We start from the raw sequence: 24,109 nt of genomic DNA on the forward strand, positions 1-24,109 counted from the left end.
AGATCCCAGTACAGATGGTTGTGAACCACCATGTGGTTGCTGGGAATTGAACTCAGGACCTCTGGAAGAGCAGTCAGTGCTTTTAACCTCTGAACTATCTCTCCAGACCCTAAGTCCTTCTTTAAGTTGTTTTTACCAGGTACTTTTCATAGCAAGAAACAAGAAACTAATACACAAATTAAGAGGCCAGTGTGATTTAAGTGTGGTGGTAACAACTTTAATCCCAGCACCTAGGAGGCACAGCCAGGTGGATCTCCCTAAATTCAAGGCCAGTCTGGTCTACATAGAGAAGTCCAGGACAACCAGAGTTACACAGAGTCAGTATCAGAAAAAAAAAAAAGTTTAGGCTAGCCTTGGCTCAACAAAGAAACCTTGTTACAAAACAAACAAACAAATAAACAAACAAACAAAAATCTTGGGATTCCTGGGCTTGAACTGAATCAGGCAACCATTCCTGAATCAGTCACTGTGGTCAGCATGATGATTTCCACAGTTCTAACCCACGCCATGAGCCCTCATAAGCTAGAAGGAGGGGTCAGCTCCATGTGAGCAAAGAGGAGGACAAGTTCCAAGAGCACTGGCCTGGCATTCTGGTGTATGCCTTTCTGCTCAGCACGTGGGAGGCAGAGAGGCAGAGAGACTGAGAGGCAGAGAGACAGAGAGGCAGAGGCAGGTGGATCTTTCCCAGTACAAGGGTAGCCTGATCTACATGATAAGTTTCAGGCTAGCCAGAGTGGCACAGTGTGAAAAATCTGGTCTCAAAAACCAAACCAAACCAACCAAACAAACAACCTGCTGACGCTTTACTAGGAATGAATTAGAGAAAGCAGAAATAAACCCAGACTGTCCGAGATGCAAAGAGGAGAAAAAAAACGTTCTCATCCCCAGAAATCCATGTCATGGTGGGAGGATCAGGAGTTCAAGGTCATCCTCGGATACATAGCGAGTTTGAGGGTTACGTGAAACACTCCTCAAAACAACAACAACAACAACAATGACAACGACAAAAATCAAACCAACCAAACAAACAAACAAACAAAAAACCCCCAAAACCCAAAACCCAAAACAAACCAAAGTGGCATAGAATTTAGGATTGCCAGAGCACTCAGGATCCAAGTGGTAGGGCTAAAGGGCGAGTGACCTGGGTGTTCCGGAATGTCTATGAGCCCCAAACTAATTTTTTTTTACATGCCAGGACAGTCAGAACACTACGTCCTGGGGGATGTGTGAACGGTAGGGATTCTGAAGAGGACGTAGGAGACCGAACGTCAGAAAAATCTAGACTGTGGGGGTGCTTCATAGTGATCCCAGATCTAAAACACCGAGGTCATTTTTTTTCTATGCCAAAGAACCCAGGTTCTAGAACAGTTATGATTCTTGAAGAAACAGGGTGTATTGTTAAATTGAAGTGGTTTTCAATACTGGAGAAAAAAAAATAGTGTATGGGAGAAAGGACAATGTGGAGAAGCTTCTGGAGTGCTATGACCCAGAGCTCCAGAGGGTTATAAAGTGCTGAGATCCTACTAGAATCCGGGGGATAACATAAATAAGAAATGAAGAGAAAACTCTCTGCTGATCACTTATGAGGAAACGGGAAAAAAAAAAAAGGAAAAAAAATAAGAAACGAAAAACGGGAGACTCCAAATTCAAGGGGGAAGGGCAGCCAGTTTCATCCCTGCCATCCCCGGAAGTTGCAGTGGTGAGCCAGAGGCTGTTGCCTAGCAACGAGCATTGACGATGCCCTGGATCCTGGGCAGAAGGGAGAAATTTCGGCAGCACCCCCAGCAAATGCTCCAGCCACAGGGTAGGATGTGGGGAGTGGGGAGACAAGTGAGGGACACGGTGCCCCATAGGGCCTTGTGAGCAGGGCCTTGGAGGGGAGGGGGCACACAAAGAGAGAGGCATAAGCACAGTTAATGGGCAAAACTGGGCAACTCCACCATTGCTCTAGGTCAGCCCACGAATAGCCGCGAATGAGCCCTGACTGCCAACAGTACTGCTCCTGGGGCTCGTATAACCCTGGACAGTGGGTAGGCCCTGATTTCTGGGTGTCAGCGTGGGATGGAGGCGTGCATTGCTGTAGGTGGCAGTAATGGTGTGAAGGGGCTGTGCGAGGGAGTCTTCCGTGTGGCTCATCGCAAGCAGGGATGGGGTGTGTGCCCTGTATACCTTCCAGGGGAAAGAACTGGATGCTGCGAATCTGGAACGTTCCCTGTTCTTAGTCTGAGGAGGTTGGAACAGTTAGGGTCTAAGGCCCAGTTACCTTTTACGGTTGGAACCTCACAGTGTCTGGGGGCGGGGCTAATGCTTTAGTCAACAAAGCTGTCTGGTGTATGGTGGGCACATGCAGTCCTCAAACATGGGAGGAACAGAAGTCCAAGAACAATTCCAAGCAAACTCGAGGCGGGGGTGGGGGTGGGGTACAAAACGATCGAACTGTTGAGAGATGATGTTCCAAACCCAGAAGTGGAACATCACGGGAAGAGCGGGGTTTGGGATTCTAAGGGAGAGTTTATTCCATTTCTCGCTGCTGGAAGCACTAGAGGTTTGTGAAGCGGAGGAAACAGGGCGGGAACTTGAGGTTCTGTTTGATTACGGGTCCTTGCTATGCACCCAAGGTGGCTTAGAATTTGCTATTAGAGCAAGCCGACCTGGAGCTTGCCTGGTTCTCCCTCCCTAGTGCTGACTTTAGGGGACTTACATGACCATGCCAGGTTGGAGCTCACGTCTCTAGTTAAGGGAAGGGGTTGGGCCGAGACCCTCTGAGTTTGGAGGTTGTGGGCAAGGCTTGAAGCCTGGAGCCCACTAAACGGGGGCAGCTGGGCTTAGTGTCTCCTGTGGCCTGTGCTTCCCCTTGCCCAGAAAGGGGAGATTAGAGGTCTCTAATAACAAAGGCTTATTACTTTAAGTTTGTAAGGGTTGTTGGGGGAGACTTTTAGGAGTCAGGCAGGGAGGGGCTTCTGGTGTCTTCTAGGGACCAAGGCAGAGAAGGGTGTGGGAGGGGCAGAGCCGTGGAGTCCTCTGGGAGCTGTCTGGTCAAGGGCGTAGCCTGGATTCACAGAAGGGTAGAACTTGTGAAAGACAAGTTTTTGCAGATGCTGAGGCTAAAACAATGGACAGGACCATCTTTCTGGAAGGCTTGATGTGGGCCACAGAGATGGCACCTGGTTCGGGGGTAAGATCAGCACTTCAATACTAAATTCTGGTTACTTCAAGATTTGGCGTGGCTGAGGAAGAAGGAGGGTCTCATTATGTAGCCCAGGCTGGCCTGAAACTCACTCTGGGGAGTGACACCACGATTGACTCATCAGCAGAGTCTGGTCTCTGGGAAGAGGGTACTGGGGAATCTATCAGATCCATTAGACAGACAGCTACATTCTGACAGAGCCGCCAGCACTGAGCGAGGGGTGAGGTCTGCTAGCGGAAATCCAGCTGAGAGAACCTGGGCCCCCTGCACATCCATCTCGTGGTAACCACTTGTGTCACTTGGGGCCTCTACTCAAGAGAGACTGGGGCAGTCAGTACTTGGCTCCTAAAATCCTCCCACCTCCAGGAGAACTCCCCGCTCGGGCAACCCCGCCCGGCACCTGTCCGTCTAGCCCCTCCCATGTCGCCTACCGATTGGCCTCACCCGGAGCGCTGACAGTGCAGGGCTCTGATTGGCGGGAAGTTTCACAGCCCCAGGCTAGCACGGTGGAGAAAGTGAGTCGGCCTCTGGCAGGGGCGGGGGTAGGGGGCGGGACCGGGGCCAGGCCGATCCGGACCCACTGGACACATTGCCCTCCCGGAGCCGGACTCTGCACCCGACACGATGCGCCGGCCTGGCCTCGGCTGCCACTGCCCCCTCCTCCTCCTGCTGCTGCTCCCAGCCGCCACATCTGCTAGCGGCCCCAGTTCCAGCCCTATCCAGGCCGTCGAGGACGCGGTGGTCCCGGGCCACCAGGCCGGGTAAGCCCACTGCAGCCTCTTCTTCCTCATGCTGCACCCAGTAAGTCTGGTGGTCCGGCAGGAGCAAGACCTTCAGGTTTAGGAGACTACAAAGCAACTGCTCTTGGTAGGAGGATGAGGCCAAAGCTCTTGGAGCTACTAGGAGCCCCTACTTTGCAGTCGTTAGAATTCGAGGTGCGCTGAGAAAGTGAAGCGGAGGTCCTTCCAGGATGGTGGTACGGGTGGATAGGCTCCAGCCAACCCCCGAGTTTATTGGGGGAAGAGATACCGGGTAAGACTTCGAGTTTTCTTAGAATAACAGAGATGGGTGGGGCCCTTGAACTAGCCTTCAGCTCCCTAGGTTTCTTGAGTATTTTTTAAAAAGGTGCTGGAAGGCCGTGCGTGGTAAGATCTTAAAGAAAAGTTGCCGTGTTCTGGGTTTCTAGGGGCTCTGGATTGATTGGAAAAGACTTCTGGATTCTTCTAATAGGTTAGGAAGACGCAAATAGGTTCCTGGAAAGGGGTTGGGGGGAAACCTGTGCAGGGAGATCCTCGGGTTTTTTGATGCTTCTAAGTTTTCTGAGATCAGAGCTCATCAGGGTTGAATGAATTACCAGTGATTTGGTGGTAAGATCCAGGATAGTTTATAAATTTCCGTGTTTATAGGCCCCTATCTCGTCTGCGGATGACAGGACGAGAGGAGATGATCTGCCTAGCACCCCAGCCCTGCTCCTGGCAGCTCTGCGCTCCGTTACAAAGGCCGTGGGCTCCGCTCCCGCTCCCCGCCTGGGTCTCTGGGAATGCGTTTAGTAACCCGAGCCGCGCCGGGGGCGGGGCTGGGAAGGGGTTAACCTGGAGGAAAAGCGGGAGGGATGACGACAGGATTCGAGGGTCTCGGAGGCTTCCCCGGGGCAGCCTGCGCCCCCTCTAAGCCTCACTCATCTAGAAAGGATTCGGGCATTGCATTTCCTTTCTCGGCAACGTCTAAAATTTTTCTCTCTGGGCCTGGACGTGCACCATCATCCCTCACCCCCCTTTAATTTGGGGATAATGGACTTGTCTGGGGGGCCCCAGGGTTTCCGACGCTCTGGCAGTACCGCTGAAGGGTCGCCGCTGAGACCCTGTGGCGCGGAGACATATCCGGAAAAGACCCTTTCCTCTCTGACATTGAAGTTCAAGGACCAGGAGACACTGGTCCGAGGACGTACATCCTAGAAAGGCGGGAATTGGATAGAAGTCAAGCCTCAGGATTCCCAATCCTGGATTTCGGTATCCCTACCACCTCAGCACTGTGCTGGACCCGAAGTCTAAGGCGACACCGCAGTGCACAGCCGCCGAGGTCTGTGTATGTGGCGTCACCTACCGGCCAATTTTGGGATAGCGTCTGAGCCCCAACTCTCGGCGAAGTAGTGGGCGGAGTTCTAGATCCCAGACAGTCCTGGCTTGTAGGTTCACTTAGACCTCTCCTTTGAAAGTTTCTTGAAATGATTTTAAGCCTGGCGTGGTGGCTTTCGTATGTAACTTTAGCTTTAGAGGAGAATGAAGCAAGGAGAATTGTTCGGAGTCTGAGGGCTGCCTGGGCTACACAGTACAATGTAGAGCAGCCAGGCTTGACCTCGTCTCAGAATGAGTCTGAGGCCAACCAGAGCTACAGAATGAGAATCTGTCGGTGGTGATGGTGATAGCAATTTCATAAGTTATGAAAGATAAGCCTTTACTCCTGAGAGTCTAAGCCAGTCTGCCTCCTCTAGTTGCATAGGCATGCCTCACGTGAAGTTATCTACCTGCTTGAAATTCCCTTGAGTCTTGGTTTCTCCTCTGTTCTCCAGCCCGCCCCCCTCCTTTGTTCTGAGACCTGAACAGTTCTACCCTCCTGTTACAGTGCTGCTGCCTGTCGCTGCTGCTTAGCCCAGACACCTAGGAGTAGCCGCTGCACCCGAGGTGCGTTCTTCCAGGTGGGGTATGGGTGAGGGATGAGAGGACTCTTTCCCCAGCCTCATCCAAATTGAACAGCTAGATAGAGGCTCAGCCCCGCTTCTCTACTGAATCCCTGATTGTCTCTGAAGCTTCCTGCAGGATCCGGAGCTGCCCACCCGGCAGGTGTACAGATCAACAGGGGTGCCTGACCCCAACACCTTCGGTGCCCAGCCCCAGCCGCAGTCCGGTGGAGAAGAGACAGGTATCCCTCAACTGGCAGCCACTGACGTAAGCATATAATTCCTTCCCTTCCAACACACACACACACACACACACACACACACACACACACACACACACACACACACACACACTGGTCTTTCACTATTAACCCATTGCCTATGTTTCTTTTTATTCTTTTCCTTGCCTGTCTGAATCATTGGGTCTTTGCTTCTTGATCCATTTCTGTCTCCATGCCCCACCCACTTTTTCCTTCCCATCCATCTCATATCGCCTCTCTTTCCATACTTTTTTTTTTTAACTTCCATAGTCTTTTCCCTGAACGTATTTTTTTCTAAAGATATTCCAAGCCTTGCTCCCCATAAAAGGGCTGGGGGCAATGTTGGGCAAACCCACTCCTGGCTTAGGAGGCTTTTTTCTTGAGGTGAGGAGGCCAATTTAATAGTGGTGACAGCCTCTTCTACCCCCTTCCGCCTAGTTTGCAGGAGGCCCGAGCTCTGCTGAGGCAAAGGCGGCCCCGAGGGCCTTGGGCCCGGGCATTGCTGAAAAGAAGGCCCCCACATCGCGCCCCTGCCGGCCAGGCCCGGGGTAAGAACATCCGCCCTTCCTCCGTGTAGGGGGTGGAGGGGGGTGGTTCCGGGCCAGATAAAGCCGTCTGGTTCCCACGGTGTTGCCGCCGCCTACCAGTCCCCCATTGTAACTGTCCACCCCACTCCCCAAGACGCGGCCACCTCTAGGGACCCCTGCGTCCGGCAGTACGAGGTGAGCCAGGGACAGAACTAGACGCAGGCCAAAGGCGCTGACCCATCGGGGTGGGGCCGGGAAGCCAGGCGTCCGGGCTCCCGTGGCTGAAGAGGGGGGCAACTCGCCCAGCAGAGAGCGAGGCTGAACCAGCCCAGACAACAAAAGCGATTGTGCGGGTTGGCGCCTGCCCGGGCACAAAATGCCCAAGATTGCGGGACGGCTGGGGGCCAAAGGCCTTTCCCTCTTACGTGCCAGACCCTCCCTTGGCCCTGCTCTTATCCAGCCTGGTACCCCAGACTAGAACACTCTATAGACTCAACCACCCTCAGAAGCCCTCTCCTGCTGTGTGGCCTTCAGCCCAGATGCATCCCCCTCCTTCCTAAAGTTTTCCAGATGTGAGCCCCAGGCCAGATGTGAGGACCCCCACCCACAGTCTGAGCCTACCCCATATCTTTATGCGTCCTGACCTCTCCCACCAGGTGTAGAGAGTCTTGGTGTGATGTGGTGTCTTCAGGTGTAAGCCCCTCAGTCTCCTCTCCAGAATTCAGCTCCTCTAATTCCTTTATGTGCCCCGTGCACTGACCCTTCTCCTCACCCACAGATGTGCCATCTCGCTGCCCACATGGGCCATTCTTGTCCTTTATCTAAATGAAGCTTCTTTTCCCCGTGTGCCTCGTCAGAGGATCAGCCTTTAGCTGGTTCCCCAAATGCGGCCCCCATTACGCTAATAGATTTCCTCTCAATGGATTCAACTCTCTCTGGGGGCAAACCCGCCCGCCCCCACCTGTTCCTTTCCCTGCTACTCCCCTAAAGGCCCCATCCACTTGTTGGAACACGGGTGGGAGCAGAGGGGGCGCCCTCCCCTTCCCCCTGCGAGTCTAGCGCCCAGCCTTCGCGCCTCTGGCTAAGCGCCCAGCCCCACGCGCCCCCGCGCGGCCGCCCGGGAGGGAGCGATGGGGAGGGGGGGAGGCAGGGCAGCCGCCCCCCCCGCGGGCGGGCAGGGCGAGCGGGCAGGCGCGGCCGGGCCCCTCGGGCGGGCTGGGGCGGCGGCGCGGTGGAGCGCGGCGCTGCAGCCATGGCGGGCGGCGCGCGCTGCTCTGGGTGTCGCTATTGGTGCTGCTGGCGCAGCTGGGGCCGCAGCCCGGACTGGGCCGACCCCGAGAGCGTCTTCGCGTGCGCTTCACCCCCGCCGTGTGCGGCCTGCGTTGCATCCACGGGCCCACTGGCTCCCGCTGTACCCCGACCTGCGCGCCCCGCAACACCACCAGCGTGGACAGCGGCGCGCCCGGCGGGGCGGCCCCGGGGGGACCCGGCTTCCGCGCCTGTGAGTGCGGGATGGTGCTCCCAAGGGAGGAGTGCCCGGAGGGAGGACCCCGGAGACAATGCCTTAGGGAGCTGGAGCCCAGATTCCATGTACAGAAACGCTGGGGAGTTCGTAGGGTCTTTGAGGAAGGGGGCTCTAAATTCCTGGTTTGGGGAGTGGATCCCCAGGGCGCTGATTTCAGGAGCAATGAGTGTTTTCGGGAACCTGTAGTGTCCCACAGGAACGGACTGGGACTAGCTTTCATCCCTTTCAGTAAGGCGAGGATCTTAGAATTGAGGGATCTGGGAACTTTTGAGATGGGGCCCAAAATCGGAGATTGTGCGTGGTGGGTCACCGGAGAGTGTTTCAGAGTCGCATGGGGGCGAAGGGGGTGATAACTCAAGTTTCTGGGTCTGTCTTTGAGTGTGGGGAAGACTAGCTTGTGATGAAGAGCTAAGCGGGAGGGGACCCAGGAAAGACGGGGTTTCTTTCGGCAAGACCTGAATTACAGCGGTTCCACGTGCGACCGATATCCAGATAGGAGGCCTGAGGAAAGGGCGCCCCCTGGGGGAGGAGGGGGCCGGCTTGCACTTCAGCTTCCTCTGGACAAGGGGAGCATTCTGGGGTTCAGGTGAGGTCGGGAGGGCGCGCCACCTGCTAGCCCAAAGTGTGGGCATGGACTGGGGGTTCTGGTTTTCTTTGCTTCCCACCCCTTACGCCCTCCAGAATGGGGAGTGGGGCCCCTGGCGCCGAGAACTCGCCCAGGCTGGCCCCCAGCCAGCCCAACCCGGCCGGCGTGAGCTCATCTCCCGCCCGAGCCCCCGCCCGCTACCACTCCCTCTCTCCGCCCCTTCCTCCCTCCTTCACTCTCTCCCGGCCCAGCCCCAACTCGCCCGTGCCAGGCGCCGTGCCCAGACGGGTGCCAAGCCCCTGGAGGCACAAGGAGGAACATGTGAAGGCGGGCTGACCTCGGCAAGACCCCTGTGTCCTTAGCTCCCTGTTCTTCCAACGATGTGGGACATGAAGTTAGTTTTGCCCATTTAGAAGTAAGCCCTCTGCTATGGGCACCCTGAGCTGGGAGTCTGTATTCAAGCCAAGAGCAGGCAGTGAAATGACTTAAGAGACTAAGAAATGCCCCTAAACTTGGTGGCTTCCTCCCATCCGAGACACTTCGGTTTCTGCAATCTTGCTTCTCTATCAAGCCCTTCTTAAGCTCTGCTATTTAAAGAACCCCATTAAGTTACCTGGAGTCCAGGTTTAACGTTCCTGACAGGGGATCCGGGTGTTTTGGCCACCGGATCCAAAGGTCCCTCTCCACCCCGGGTCAAACACTCCAGGAACTCCTCCAGCGAAGTTCCTTTTCCCTCTTCCGAGGTATTCCTCCGAGATGCGCCCCTCCCAGGAGAATTCTAATATTGTCACCCAGCGGCTTTTCACTTACCCTGAAACAGTCGAGCATAAGCCTTAAGTGGAGATAATTCCCCCTCCAACATCGCTCCCCATTTTTTCCCACATAACCTCATTTTTTTTTTTTCTTCTATTTCTAACGTGGCCTTCCCAGACCTATCCACAGAGGACCCTTAATCAAGACTCAGGGCAGCCAGATCTTTGGCTAGGGAGGAATAAGACTTTCCACCGATTCTAAGGTCCCGGCATCTTAACCTGCTAGAAACTATCAGACTCCACTTCTCCCTGTCCTTCGCTCCCTCACATGGGCCACACCCCCGCCTTCAGAAAGTACCAGAGTCCTGTTTTCTAGGCAACTCTCCGAAAGGACTTGAAAGACTCTTGGTTGAGAGCCTAGATTTGCTCTGAGCTAGCCTCACCCTGCCTCCTAGAAAACTTAGGTCGTCTTTGAACCTCAGAGCACTGCCTCCATGCTCAAACCTTCCAAGGACGCCTGTCCCCAGATTCGTCTAGACTGAAGTGGATCCTCTGTGCTTCCTTTTGTACAGTTGTGGCTCAGAAAAATCACACACACACCTCCCCGGACAGCCCGGGCTGTCTGCTCCCTCCTTCTCCTGAGCGCAGCTGTCTCCAGCTGTTTTCGGCAGCCCCAGGGGAGGAAGGGAGGGGGGGTGCCCTCGAAAGACACGTCCGGCCTCCTTTGGCTCAGCAGTCCGGGGCTCCCCAAGGGTCCGGAATGCGGGGACGACGCCCTGCCCCCGCTGCACCCCTTTCTTTGTTTACCCCGCCGCACAGCTGGCAGTGCCCCGCCCAGAGGTGGCCAGGGGCCCAGAGAGGGCGCGCAGAGGGGAGTACAGGCGCGTCCCCGCTAGTTGCCCCGCCCGGTGCTACCGGAGGTGGGGAGGGAAGGCTGCGTGAAGCGGGCGGGGCTAAGATGCCTAGCTCGCCCAGGAGTGGGAGGAGCGTGAGTCAGGGCAAATCAGAGGGAGGAAAGTGAGTGGGCGGGAGGGGCTAGGCTATCAGGTACCTGGGTTAGGCGGAGCTTACAAAGTCAGGTAGAAGGCCATGTGGGCGGGACTAAAGAGGAGTGCCTGGCCAATGGGAAAAGCCTGGACATTTTGGATTCCTGCTGAGATAGAAAGGGGAAATGTTGGTTTGCTGTTGAGCGAAGGTAATCCAGTGGGCGGGGATAGCACTGTCTGGGCGGGGCTGGAACACCCGAACTCAGCCAGAAAATGGGAAAGTGAATGAAGGTGGAGGGAGGAGGCAGAGTGAGCCCATCTAGTAGGCGGGACTATGCGATAGCTGCGCAACCTGACCCACAAGTGGTAGTCAGCCAGATTTGGGGAAGGTTGTTGTGGTGGCATACTGCTATAATCCCCAAAATTAGGAATCGGAGGCAGGAGTCAAGAGTAAAGCATCGGCTATATAGTGAGTTTCGAGGCTAGCCTGTGCTTCATTAGCCCCTATCTTAAAACAAAAGCAAACAAAAGGAAAAAGACAACTACTATGGAGAGATGTAAGATGATGTATCTTGAGGCCCTCGCTACAGCGCTGGGGACTGAGTCAGTTAGCTGAGCTAACTGTCTGCCAGGCACAGTACTGATTTTTTTTTTTTTTGTATCCTTGCTTTCTTCTCAGTTCTATGTCCCTTGATCTGTCACAACGGTGGTGTGTGTGTGAAGCCTGACCGCTGCCTTTGCCCCCCGGACTTCGCTGGCAAATTCTGCCAATTGCATTCTTCGGGGGCCCGGCCCCCGGCCCCAGCCGTGCCGGGCCTTACCCGTTCGGTTTACACAATGCCACTAGCCAATCACCGCGATGATGAACACGGTGAGGAGAATTTAGCCAAAAGGCCTGTGATCCTGCTTTCCTCAGGAACCTGACCATTCTCTAACCACGTTTGCTGCCTTCTCTGCTACCCTCCCAAGCCCGATTTGGTGGCTTCCACCTGTAATCCCACCACTTGGGATGCAGAGGCAGGTGTATCACTGAAACTTGCAGACCGCATTACATTACCACGACACCCCACTCCCCAATATCAAGCACCCCTACTCGGCTCACCTCTCCAATCTACTCCTAGCAAGTCAGAGCTCGTGTAGATATAGCCCATTGTCCGTCTTGCCTCTGCTCAGGCGTAGCATCGATGGTGAGTGTGCACGTGGAGCACCCTCAGGAGGCATCGGTGGTGGTGCACCAGGTGGAACGTGTGTCTGGCCCCTGGGAGGAGGCGAACTCTGAAGCCCTAGCCAGGGCTGAAGCGGCAGCACGGGCCGAGGCGGCGGCGCCCTACACAGTGCTGGCACAGAGCGCGCCACGCGAGGACGGCTACTCAGACGCCTCCGGCTTTGGTTACTGTTTCAGGGAACTGCGCGGAAGCGAAGTGAGACGAGGCCCGCGGGTGGGGGGTAAGCCCCTAAAGCATGCCGCCACGCGGGGGCGCGCTCACGCTTCACTTCTACAGTGTGCATCGCCGCTGCCGGGACTCCGGACGCAGGAAGTATGCTGCCGAGGGGAGGGCTTGGCCTGGGGTGTTCATGATTGTCACCCGTGCGCGGAACACTTGGGTAAGAAGCCTTGGGTTGTCCCCAAACCTCGCCTCTTCTCCTTCGGGCCCAGATAAACCCTAGTCACAAATTCTAGCTATATCTACCTACCTTGGGGTTGGTCATGTCTATCTAGGTTTTTCTATACCGTTGAGTTCATTTACCCTATTTCCAAATTTGATCACTTTACAAATGGCTTTTGTGCCTTTGACTCATCCGTGCATCCGACCTTACTTCTGAGCCAGTGGAGGGGCTGACTCTGTACTTCAGACCACACTTCACTCCTTTTAGTCCCTCCCATTTCATCTCTCATCAAAACTGCCTGGTTATCTCTCTGCCAACCTGTCCGTGCCCGATCCCTCCTTTCTCCACAGGGAACTCCAACCGAGTGAATGGCCCAAATGGGCCTTGTCCAACCGGATTCGAAAGAGTTAATGGGTCCTGTGTAGGTAGGCACAGCAGGGGACGGCGGGGAATGGGAGGCCTTGTCTTTCAAGGCTGGGCTGCCAGGGACTTAGTAGTCCCAGACTGGCCAAAAACTTCCTCAACTATTGCAGATGTGGATGAGTGCGCCACAGGTGGGCGTTGCCAACACGGAGAGTGTGCCAACACTCGTGGCGGGTACACGTGTGTATGTCCGGATGGTTTCCTCCTAGACTCTTCCCGCAGCAGCTGCATCTGTGAGCCACCAGGAAAGGGGGAGGGGCTCTGAAGCTGGCTCCTAAATTGCTCATGACCTTAGAAAAACATCCCAGAATATTTCTTAATTTTTAATTCCCTCAGATACTCCAAACCCTTCTAGACTTTCAGATCCCCCTTGGGTTTATTCTGGACCTTAGGTTCTCTGTGCTGATTTCAGATGCTCCACTTCCAGCCTTCTAACCTCTCAGCCAAGCCCCTCATAAGGACTCCCAGAATCTTGAGTTCCTTTAAGACCTCCAAATTCTCTCGACCTCTTGACCTCTAGATAGCGTTCAGATTCTTATATTCAGACTCTCATTTATGCCTTACTGAACCCTGGGCGCTCTCGGGTCTCTCTCAGACCTCCCTAAATGCCCCTCCCACTTAGTAAATCCTCTCCGAGGGGCCATTCAATCACACACACACACACACACACACACACACACACACACACACACACACACACACACAGAACCGCTGTACTTCCCACCACACCCTGAAGAATTTCCTCCCACTCCCCCAGCCCAACACGTGATCTCGGAGGCAAAGGGGCCCTGCTACCGAGTGCTCCAAGATGGCGGATGCTCGCTGCCCATTCTTCGAAATATCACCAAACAGATCTGCTGCTGTAGCCGCGTGGGCAAGGCGTGGGGCCGAGGCTGCCAGCTCTGTCCACCTTATGGTTCAGGTGAGCAAATCTTTCCAACCCATCCCTTCTTAACAGATATACACAGACCAGAGTCATAGGCCATGCTCTCCACCTCTAAAGTTCAGCGGCTTCAAACCCGGCAGTGCCTTGGCCACACTCCCAACACTTCATCAGTCCTGGGCTTCTCTTTAGCCACGCCCATCCCTGAGACCTCAAAGCTATGCTGACCAGAGAACTCTGCCACCATCCCTAAAGAGGAAAACTCTCCCAGCTCCACCATTGGCTTCTGAAATATCTAATTCTTTGGTCGGTACACTACTCCATCCAGCATATGAGCCAGACTCCTGACACTATCTCAGTTCAAGCTCTGTTCCCAGCCAAGGCCTACTCACAACTCACAAGATTGCATTTGGTCTCCTCTCCCGCCCTCTCCTTGCCTCGTTCCCAGAGGGTTTTCGGGAGATCTGTCCAGCTGGCCCTGGTTACCACTATTCAGCTTCTGACCTCCGCTACAACACCAGACCCCTAAACCCGGATCCACCTCGAGTGACTTTCAATCAGCCACGTGCTCCACCTGTCACCCTTAGGCCACCCACAGGTGAGCTGAAACCCGGATTGGGGGGGGGTGCCATTTCCCAGGTGCTGCTTGAAGCAGATAGGAAGCCAAGGGGAGGAGCGAACACATCCAAATTTAGATCCCCACACAGGTGCTCGCTCTTTACCAGGCTTTCTGCCCACTCGTCGACCTGAGCCCCGTCCTGACCCTGGGCCACAGTCTGAACCCCGGCCTCGGCCTGAACCCCGGCCTCGGCCTGAACCCCAGCCTCGGCCTGAATTTCCCCTGCCCAGCATCCCTGCTTGGACCGGTCCAGAGATTCCTGAATCAGGTGCCAAAGGAATCTGAGGGTGGTAGCCGACATACTGTGAATTTCTGTAGGGAAAGGCTTCAAAGTGAAGGTGTTGGGAAGGATGAGAAAGATAAGGAAGATGGGGGAGAGATAAGAATTTGAAGGTTTGGGTAGTGGTTCCTTCCCTCAGGTACTAGAGTCATAGTTGGGCTCCAGTTCTCTGTTAAATGAGCAGTTACACCCTGAGGCACCAGTTCCTATAAAATTAGCATCATGGGAGGCTTCCAGAAAATGCCTTCAGTGGTACGGGGTACGTGAGTGTCTTTGAGGGTGGATTCAGGCAGAGTTGACGAGGCTTTCAGAGTAAACGACAACATGATCTCCAAGATTAGACTTGGGGAGGGGACACTCGTGAAAGTGTCTTAGAGAGACTAAGGGGTAGACGGGATGAAAAGTTCAGCCTTGTAGGAACCTGACTGACTGGCTCCTCCAGGTACCTCTTCCAGCATGTGCCAGCGAAATCCCCAGGTTTGTGGTCCTGGACGCTGCGTTTCTCGGCCAGGCGGCTACACCTGTGCCTGCGACCCAGGTTTCCGGCTCGGCCCCCAGGGCACTCGCTGTATTGGTGAGCTGGGCAGTGGGGATTCCGTGGAGTCGGGGCTCAGATGGAGGGTCCTCTCTCTGGCCAGCATGTAACTAGCCGGCTCTGTGCCCTCAGACGTAGATGAATGTCGCCGCGTCCCTACACCCTGTGCTCCTGGACGCTGCGAGAATACACCAGGCAGCTTTCGCTGCGTGTGCGGCACCGGCTTCAGAGCAGGCCCACGGGCTACAGAGTGTTTGGGTGAGAATACCGCCCCTCCAGGCCCCAGGCTCCATCTCTGCTCAAGTCTTTTCTTTGCAGAACTGCTCATGGCTGCCAATTCCTTCGCCTCCTCACGCCAGTCCAGCTCCACCACACCACGTCCTGCCTTGGCCAAGATCAGCTAGACCCCACCCCTACTCTGCACCTAACCTGGCCTTTCCTTTCCCGGTGGCCTAGCTTTTGCCCCAGCTCTGCTCTCACTAGCTCCGCCCTCCCTATCCTAGACTAGCTCCCGCCCCCCAGGCCCCGTCTGAGTTCTACAATTTCTGCAGTTAATCTGACAGCGACCCCTGATTCCACTCTAGCTCTCACCTCAAACTACCCTTTCCTTCTCTGGCTCCGATCCTGCCTTCCTTTTCTTCCTTTGATCTACAAAGATTCCTTTTCCGCCCTTGTCCAGGTCCTGCCCTCCCCAAATTTGCTCCCTCCCACAATCTTGCTTTCAGCTTGGGTCCCAACTAGCCCTTGTACTAACCTCTGGATTCGATCTCCGCCGTTGCTTTAAGCCTACTCATCCTAGCTCCGCCTACTTCTTTGGTCCCGCCCTAGACTAGTTCTCGTCCTAGCTTTGCCCCACCTTCGTCCTGCCTTCTGCCACTGCTCCCCTGGCCACTCACCCCCTCAGGGACTGAGCGTCTGCCCCAGTTCTAGCCTCTGGATTCTGTCCACAGATGTGGACGAGTGCCGCCGAGTGCCGCCGCCGTGTGACCGCGGGCGCTGCGAGAACACACCAGGAAGTTTCCTATGTGTGTGTCCCGCCGGGTACCAGGCAGCACCGCACGGAGCCAGCTGCCAGGGTGAGGGACTGGGAGGGGACAGAAAGAACGAGGCTATAAGGTGAGGGGTTGATAGCTAGCGGTGAGGTTGGAGAAGCTGAGCAATGGAACAAAGAACGGCTTACTAATGGGGTACATAGACCAGGATCCGAGGCCAAATGTAGTGAGCTGGATCTGATGGAGAGGCCAAGGGATGCAAAACAGAAGGGAGGGCTTAGGTAATGGAGAATGGAAAAGCAGATGGGGAAGGGCTAGAGATGTAATTGGGAAGTGGGGCTGAATTGTGGAAGACAATTGTAGCCCAATTCATGGGGATCCAAGAGGCAGAATTCCAGGAACCAAACAGAGTCAGAATGAAGCTCAGGCCGAATGTAGCATGGTGTGGAGGGTGAATCACACCTGACATCCCGGGATTTGCTTGTTCCATGCAGATGTCGATGAATGCACCCAGAGCCCAGGCCTCTGTGGCCGCGGGGCCTGCGAAAACCTGCCCGGCTCTTTCCGCTGTGTTTGCCCGGCTGGCTTCCGCGGCTCGGCGTGTGAAGAAGATGTGGACGAATGTGCCCAGCAGCCTCCGCCCTGCGGGCCAGGCCGCTGCGACAACACCTTGGGTTCATTCCACTGTGCCTGTCCAGCTGGCTTCCGCTCCCGAGGGCCAGGGGCCCCCTGCCAAGGTGAGGGTGCTGGACCCAAGCCTGCAGCACTGTGGCTTGCTGTGGGAGATGGAGAGAGAGACATTACTTGGGAGAGGAGAGGCCTTGGGATGGGGCTCAGTGACAGAGGCTGAATGAGCAGAGCACTGAGAAACCTGGGAAGGTCTGGCTGAATTCTGTCTTCTTTTCCAACTGAGAGCGGACCCCCTCACATAGTGTCTTTGAACTAATAATCTCCCTGCGTCTGCTTCCTGTGTGCTAGTATTAAGGTGTCCAGCTAAAATCAATGCCTGTCCATCCTCCCATTTAAACTTGGGTCCCAGGGATCAAACTCTGGCCACTAGCTAGGCTTGGTGCAGGTGCCTGAGGCAGGAGGATTGGTGTGAGTTTAAGGCCAGTCTGGGCTACAGTGTGAGATCTTGTCTCAAGTAAACAAAAACTGGAGCTTTGGGGTAGGTGGGAGGGGATAGCAGTGGGAGGAGCCCAGACTTACTCAGCAGCTTGATTGGCCCCTTCTGCCCAGATGTGGACGAATGTGCCCGGAGCCCCTCACCTTGTGCCTATGGCCGCTGTGAAAACACGGAAGGGAGCTTCAAGTGTGTCTGCCCTACAGGCTTCCAACCCAACGCTGCGGGCTCCGAGTGCGAGGGTGAGGCCGGGGAGGGAGGGAGGAGTGTGGATGGGTAAGGAAGCCTGGGGCCACGTCCTTAAGACCATTCTCTCCCCCACTTCTCAGATGTGGATGAGTGTGAGAACCACTTGGCCTGTCCTGGGCAGGAGTGTGTGAACTCACCAGGCTCCTTCCAGTGCCGGGCCTGCCCTGTTGGCTACCACCTTCACCGTGGCAGATGCACTGGTGAGATCAGGCCTCGCTGGGACCTGGGACCTTAACCCTGTTACCCAGATTTTGACCCTTGTTCTGATCCATGACCCTGACTTGACCCATAATTTGGAATCTCGACTTCAGTCCCTTTACATGGACCATGGCTCCCAAGTTTGACTCTTGCTTCATGCCCCACCAGACCTGAAGTTCCCCGATTTGACCATATTCCTGACCATGGGTGAGACGACTCCTCCTGACTCTGTAGCCTAGAAACATGGATTCCGCTGGAGCATTTTAGGGCTAACCATAACCCTTCCTGACAATCACTGACCTTGCCTCTCAGCAAAAATACATTTCTGGGCCTAAGTGTGGCCCATGACCCGAAGTTTTATTTTACCATTTTATCTTAGCCAAAATAAACACCAAAAACACCCACACTCCTGACCAGCTTTGCTCTGGTTCACTATCCATCCGCTTCCCTTCTCAGAATCTCTTCCCTGGAGCTTAATTGGGGGCATGGTCCTTGACCCCAACACTCACCCCTGACATCAGTCTGTAACCTCTGACTCTAGCTGACTTTGACACATTTGTTCAGCAGAATCTTATCCAACAATCTAGTTCATAGTATCCCAACTCATCCCTTAACCCAGTTTCCGATCCCCAGTGCCAATCTAGAGTCTCTTCTCCTGATGCCAAGAATCCCGGTAGAGGGAGTCTCAGATACCCAGGTCCATAGAACTTCTTAATCCTGGAGTATTCTGTCCTTCATTCAAGACCCTGTCCAATCATTCATACCAACCCTTCTGCTCCAGTGAACCCTTTCTGAGCCCCTAACCCACTCCCACAGATGTGGACGAATGCAATTCCGGCACCCCTTGTGGTCTCCATGGCCAGTGCACGAATGCCCAAGGCTCCTTCCACTGCAGCTGCTCGACAGGTTACCGGGCACCATCTGGTCGACCCGGGCCCTGTGCAGGTAAACTAGCTGACCAGTGGGAGAGTCTGGGAGTAGTGCCTGAATTCTTGAGCAAAGCCCATTAGAGATGTAAAATGAACTAAAAAAGGAATTTTCAGAGAGACTTAGCCTTCAAGGTTGCAACTTGGGTATCAGGGTTACAACATTGTAGGCAGGGTTTACTTCAGGGGCCCACAGCACAATCCTGACTCTTGTGTACTTAGATATAAATGAGTGTCTGGAAGGCGACTTCTGCTTCCCCCATGGAGAGTGCCTCAACACCGACGGCTCCTTTACCTGTACCTGTGCCCCTGGCTATCGGCCTGGACCTCGTGGAGCATCTTGTCTGGGTCAGTCCCCAGGTCATATCCGAGTATGGAAAAAGTGTGGTTACAGCAGGAAAAGGAGGAGCAAGGGGAAAAGGGCAGAAAGGGGACTCTGGATTTTTTGAGGGTTTAAGGGGAATCTACCTGGACCACTGGGGGTGAAGCTTTTGAGAGGCCTGGAGGCGGCAGGATGTGTCAGGAAACATTGGACGCTGACAGCTGGAATAGTGACTGGAAAGGACCTCCGACTGGAGGTGGGGCTTGCAAGAAAAAGTGGGTCCTGAACAGATTGGGTGGGGTCTTCCTTTGAGGCTTTGGAACTTGGAGGGTTGGGATGGGGGAAGTGAAGGGGTGTGGCCTGAGGTGTTAGGCAGAGGAGGAGGTGGGTCTGGGTTTCGGATGCCCTGTCCTGCAGACGTGGACGAGTGCAGTGAGGAGGATCTTTGCCAGAGCGGCATCTGTACCAACACTGACGGCTCCTTCGAATGCATCTGTCCTCCTGGACACCGTGCTGGCCCTGACCTTGCCTCCTGCCTTGGTAAGAGGCCTCTTCCCTCGCCCCCTTCCTGTTTCCTCCCCCACCCTTTCCTTATTTACCCTCTCCTCCACTTCCTCCGGACCCTCCTGCTCCCTCTTTGTCTCACCTGTTTCCTTCATATGACCTCCCTGCCTGGTTCTCAGACATTGACGAGTGTCGTGAACGGGGACCTGCCCTGTGCGGGTCTCAGCGCTGTGAAAATTCTCCTGGCTCCTACCGCTGTGTGCGGGACTGCGATCCAGGTTACCACCCTGGCCCCGAGGGCACCTGTGATGGTAAGATGGATCTCCTAAAACCTGTGACAGGTTATGGAAGCCCGCTCCCCTGGGAATGAGGAGAGAGATGCTCTGTCTCAAAACCCTGGAAGGAGAGGTTCTATGGCTCATGCTTCCCTTCCCCCGTCAATGTTCTCTGGGGAAAATTAGCCCCTACTGGATGCATGTGTTTTCTTACGTGGGTGGGGCTTTCCTGTCAGGAATCAGGGCAAGCTAGAGGCCCTCCCCTTACTGAAGCATTTTAATATATTTAGAGGGAAGGGGTGCGGGATGTATCAGTATTTTCTGTAACCCATGAGACAAAACCATCATAGCCTGCATTTCCCTTCCTAGTGGCTAAGCCTCTGACTCATGAAAATCTCACTTCGTAAGAACTTAATGATTAATAACAGGAAGGTCAATGAGCAGCCGCTGGTGCCAGACATTGAGGGCACAGCAGGAAAGGGCCAAACAAAACCCCTGCCTTCACTGCGCTAGTACGGGGCGTGTGAGGGTAAGGTAAATAAATTCAGAGCTCATTCCACAGATAACTTTGAGACCCTTTCTGTATGTAAGGCCCTGTGATGTCTTGGCAGGCAGAAATCCCTATTGGTGTGAGGTTCACTGAAGGGTAATCACTGTCTGCACACTGGTGATTTTATACATAAAATGTCGGGTTGATGTTTTGTTGAGACAATGTCTGCTATGTGCACCAGGCTGCCCCACCTTCCTAGTGCCGATTTCTAGTCATACACCAGAGCACCTGTCTCTGACTCCCAAGTGCTGCATTCCAAGGATATGCCACCATGCCCAGCTTAAAGTCAAGGTTTAATAAAGAGGATATAAGACTGAGAATGTCCCTCGTTTGGTAGGATCCTTACCTCAAATGTATGATGCCCTAGGTTAGACACTAGATAAATGCATAAACTGAGTGCTGTCCTGTGATCTTAGTATTTGGGAGGTGGAAGCTAGAAGATCAGAAGTTTAGGGCCATCCTTGGCTAGATAGCAAGCGTGAGGCCAGCCTAAGCTACATGAGACCCTAAATTAAAAAAGATGCTCACTTTAAAAGGAGAATAATAGTTGTAGTGGCATCTGTCTCCACAATCCCAGTAAGTGGGAGGTGGAGGCAAGAGGAAGAATTTAAGGTTATCCTTGGCTACATGGGATTCAAGGCCAGCCTTGTCTACATGAGATCCTGTCTCTAAGACAACACAAAATGTAAAATTGAAAAACAAGTTGGGCATGGAGGGTTATGGCTTTAGTTTCAGATCTCCAAGGGGAGAGGCAGGAAGGTCTCTTGATTTTGAAGCTAGCCTGGTCTACAGCATGAGTTCCAGGTAAAATAGGGCTGTATAGTCTCAAAAAAAAAAAAAAAAAAAAAAAGAGAGAAAGAAGTGAAGGAGTAAGGAGGACAGGAGTGGATGCAAATATGCTACTCATGAGAAATTCTCAACAACAACAAGAGCAAGAAAAGGAAGAAAAATAGATGAGCAGATGTGACAGGTCAGTGTGGCAGGTCATTGGGACAAAAGGCTCGACTTTGATGTGTCTGTGAATGAGGAAAAGGCGCTATGCAACACACAGAGTTGTGGAGACATATCTAGCAGAGAGGAGTGTGAGTGAAGACCCTGAGGGGCCCAGGGATTTCTCAATCTTAGTGACCGGAAGTGGCATTAGCAACCCCCCCATCTCAGGACTTTAACACCCCCCCCATCTCAGGCCTTTAACAACCCCCCCATTTCAGGCCTTTAACACTCCCCATCTCAGGCCTTTAACACCCCACCCCCGCTCTGTTGCAGACGTGGACGAGTGCCGAGAATATGGCTCTGCGATTTGCGGCGCCCAGCGCTGTGAGAACACCCCTGGCTCCTACCGATGCACGCCAGCCTGCGACCCTGGCTATCAACCTACTCCAGGGGGCGGGTGCCAGGGTGGGTGTTCACAGGGTAGTAGCGGGGAAGGGGGAAGGGGTGAGAGGTTTAGAAATGACCTTATTGAAACGGCCTGCTGGTGCTTGCAGATGTGGATGAGTGCCGGAACCGGTCTTTCTGCGGTGCCCATGCTATGTGCCAGAATCTGCCTGGCTCCTTCCAGTGTGTCTGTGACCAAGGCTATGAGGGGGCACGGGACGGGCGTCACTGCGTGGGTAAGGGATCAGAAGGGGAGTGGGTTGCTCCAGCCCTACCCTTCTCTGCTTTCCTGGAGAAATAGAAGTTCTAGAGTTGAAGAATTAGTCCTTGGAACCTAAGTGTTCTGTTTCAGGAACCGAGAGACATAACCAGTTAAAACTCCCGTAGAGTCAGACATGGTAGGTCACTCCTATAATGCCAACATTTGGGAGGCAGAAACAAGAAGATTGTTATGAGTTCGAGGCCATCCTGAGCTACATGGCAAGTTCCAGGCTAGCCTAGGTGACAGTATGGCCCCCATCTCCAAACAGAAAGATCAAGTGATCTTACCCAATTAGGTTTTGCTTTTCTGTTTTGGTTTAGGTTAAGATTTATTCATTTTATTTTGTGGGTACCATGTTGGATGCCCTGGAACTGGAGTTATAGACTGATGTGAGCCACCATGGGGGTGGTGGGAATTGAACCCTGGGTCATCTACAAGAACAGGAAGGGCTCTGAACCACTGAGCTATCTCTCCAGACCCTCTGTTAGTGTAGCTAACTTGTTTTGTTTTGTTTTGGAGACAGGGTTTTTCTGTGTAGCCCTGGCTGTCCTAGAACTCACTCTGTAGACCAGGCTGGCTTCAGACTCAGGGATCTGCCTCTGCCTCTGTGTCCCAAGGTGTGCACCACCATTGTCCAACTTAAGTTAGGAGAGAGAGGGGGGGGAGAGACAGAGAGAGACAGAGAGACAGAGACAGAGACAGAGAGACAGAGACAGAGAGAGAGAGTTAAATTTTTTTCTCTCAATGAAATTACATCCCAAATCCTTTTAGTTGTTTTTTGACCATCTTCTTCAGGGGGATGGGTCTTGTGCCTTGAACTCACTGTGTAGACATGAATGGCCTCCAATTTTTAATCCTCCTGCCTCCACTTCTGAAGTGCTGAGATAACAGGTGTGTGTCATCACACCCAGCTCCAGTCCAAATTTTACATTTTATTTTTGAAACAGGGACCCTAGATTGCCAAGGTTGACCTTGAACTCCCTTTGCAGCCGAGACAGGCCTTGGATATCTGAAACTCCTGCCCTGACCTCCCTAGTCACTAGGATCGCAGCTCTAGACCACCAGCTCTGACAGGACAGTTCTGCACATGGCAAATGGAGAGAATCATGGGCTGCACCCCTCCAGCTCATGCTGTAACCATACAAGCGCTGTAACCATACAAGCACCCCACCATCACTGCTACGGCCGTCACGGTTATAATTTTAGTATACTGAACCCCTTGTTTGCCCACCTACGAATGCATCTAGGGGTTTGCACAGATTTGTGGGGTTTTTTGAATGGTTATTTTGAGAAAAGAATCTCATTCTAGCACTGGCTGGTTCTGACCTCACAGCATAGATAGGCTGGCCTTCAGCTCGCAGTGATCCTCCTGCCTTTGTCTCTTGAGTGTTGGAATTCACTGTCCAGAGCCAGCCTTCATTCTGCACATCGTTAATTAGAGCTCACTATGTCTTCACAACTATTTTAATTAGAGACCTGGAGGACAGAGAACAACCTGTTCGAGTCGGTTCTCTCCTTCCAACATGAGTCCCTGGGGATCAAGCTCAGGTCATTAGGCTTGGCAGTAATATACCTTCCCTGTCATCTCACACAGGCAAACACAGACTTTATTATTTACCTTTTATTGGGGGTGGGGAGGGGAAATAAGGGTTGAGACAGGTTCCTACTATGCAGCCCAGACTGGCCGTAACGAACAATTCTCAATGGCTCTACTTGTTTTTGTTGTTTTGTTTGCGCTCTCTCTCTCTCTCTCTCTCTCTCTCTCTCTCTCTCTCTCTCTCTCACTTGTTCTTGTTTACTTGTTCTCTCATTCTCTTGCTCTCTCTCGTTCACTTGTTCTTGCTCACTTGCGCTCTCTCTCTCTGGCTGGCTCACTCGCTCTCTTATTCTCTTGCTCTCTTTCACTCTCTGTCATTCCTTCCCTGTCATTCCCGCCCTTTCCCTTCCTGTCCCTCCCTCTCCCTCCTCCCCTTTTCTTGCACTTTTCGTGAGGATGGAACCTGGGGTCTATGTATGCTAGTTAAGCCTTCTACCACTGAGCCACATCGCCCACAGCCTTTATTCCTGAAAAGAAAACTAAGGAGTCATAGGAAGGGGACGGAGTTAATAGCATGTGTTGTTATTTCAGAGGACCTGTGTTTGACTCCTAGCACCCGTGTCAGGAGGCTCACAACCACCTCTAACTTATGCTCTGAGGGGTCTGTCACCTCTGGCCTCTGAGGGTACCCGCACTCACATACACAAACCTACACATAGATACATACATCTGTACTTGATTTAAGAATAATATATATCTGGGTGTTGGTGGCACACATCTTTAATTCCAGCACTTGGCAGGCAGAGGCAGGTAAATCTATGAGTGAAGCCAGCCTGGTCTACAGTGAGTTCCAAGACAACCAGGTCTATACAGAGAAACCCTGAATATACATATATTTCTCAAATGTGTATGTGTATGTGTACCTGATGGCCTTGGAGGAAGGGCT

The 24,109-nt window shown here is 53.6% G+C and overlaps 1 protein-coding gene across 1 annotated transcript in view; it reads left to right on the plus strand.

Moving 5' to 3' along the window:
• The first annotated feature begins 1,769 nt into the window (after positions 1-1,769).
• The window catches only part of Ltbp4 (latent transforming growth factor beta binding protein 4), a 34,065-nt gene continuing 11,725 nt past the window's right edge, over positions 1,770-24,109 (plus strand). The window contains exons 1-22 of the mRNA XM_032894123.1: positions 1,770-1,804; positions 5,994-6,132; positions 6,563-6,672; positions 11,180-11,371; positions 11,674-11,921; positions 12,003-12,105; positions 12,459-12,533; positions 12,642-12,764; positions 13,289-13,453; positions 13,863-14,012; positions 14,140-14,301; positions 14,756-14,887; positions 14,981-15,106; positions 15,799-15,924; positions 16,335-16,577; positions 17,080-17,205; positions 17,293-17,412; positions 18,559-18,684; positions 19,076-19,198; positions 19,342-19,473; positions 21,254-21,385; positions 21,475-21,600. Of these exons, the coding sequence (XP_032750014.1) occupies positions 1,789-1,804; positions 5,994-6,132; positions 6,563-6,672; positions 11,180-11,371; positions 11,674-11,921; positions 12,003-12,105; positions 12,459-12,533; positions 12,642-12,764; positions 13,289-13,453; positions 13,863-14,012; positions 14,140-14,301; positions 14,756-14,887; positions 14,981-15,106; positions 15,799-15,924; positions 16,335-16,577; positions 17,080-17,205; positions 17,293-17,412; positions 18,559-18,684; positions 19,076-19,198; positions 19,342-19,473; positions 21,254-21,385; positions 21,475-21,600 (2,995 nt within the window). The 5' untranslated portion in view covers positions 1,770-1,788. The remainder of the gene's footprint in view (positions 1,805-5,993; positions 6,133-6,562; positions 6,673-11,179; positions 11,372-11,673; positions 11,922-12,002; positions 12,106-12,458; positions 12,534-12,641; positions 12,765-13,288; positions 13,454-13,862; positions 14,013-14,139; positions 14,302-14,755; positions 14,888-14,980; positions 15,107-15,798; positions 15,925-16,334; positions 16,578-17,079; positions 17,206-17,292; positions 17,413-18,558; positions 18,685-19,075; positions 19,199-19,341; positions 19,474-21,253; positions 21,386-21,474; positions 21,601-24,109) is intronic.

This window comes from Rattus rattus, chromosome 2, assembly GCF_011064425.1.
Source record: "Rattus rattus isolate New Zealand chromosome 2, Rrattus_CSIRO_v1, whole genome shotgun sequence".
NCBI lineage: Eukaryota > Metazoa > Chordata > Mammalia > Rodentia > Muridae > Rattus > Rattus rattus.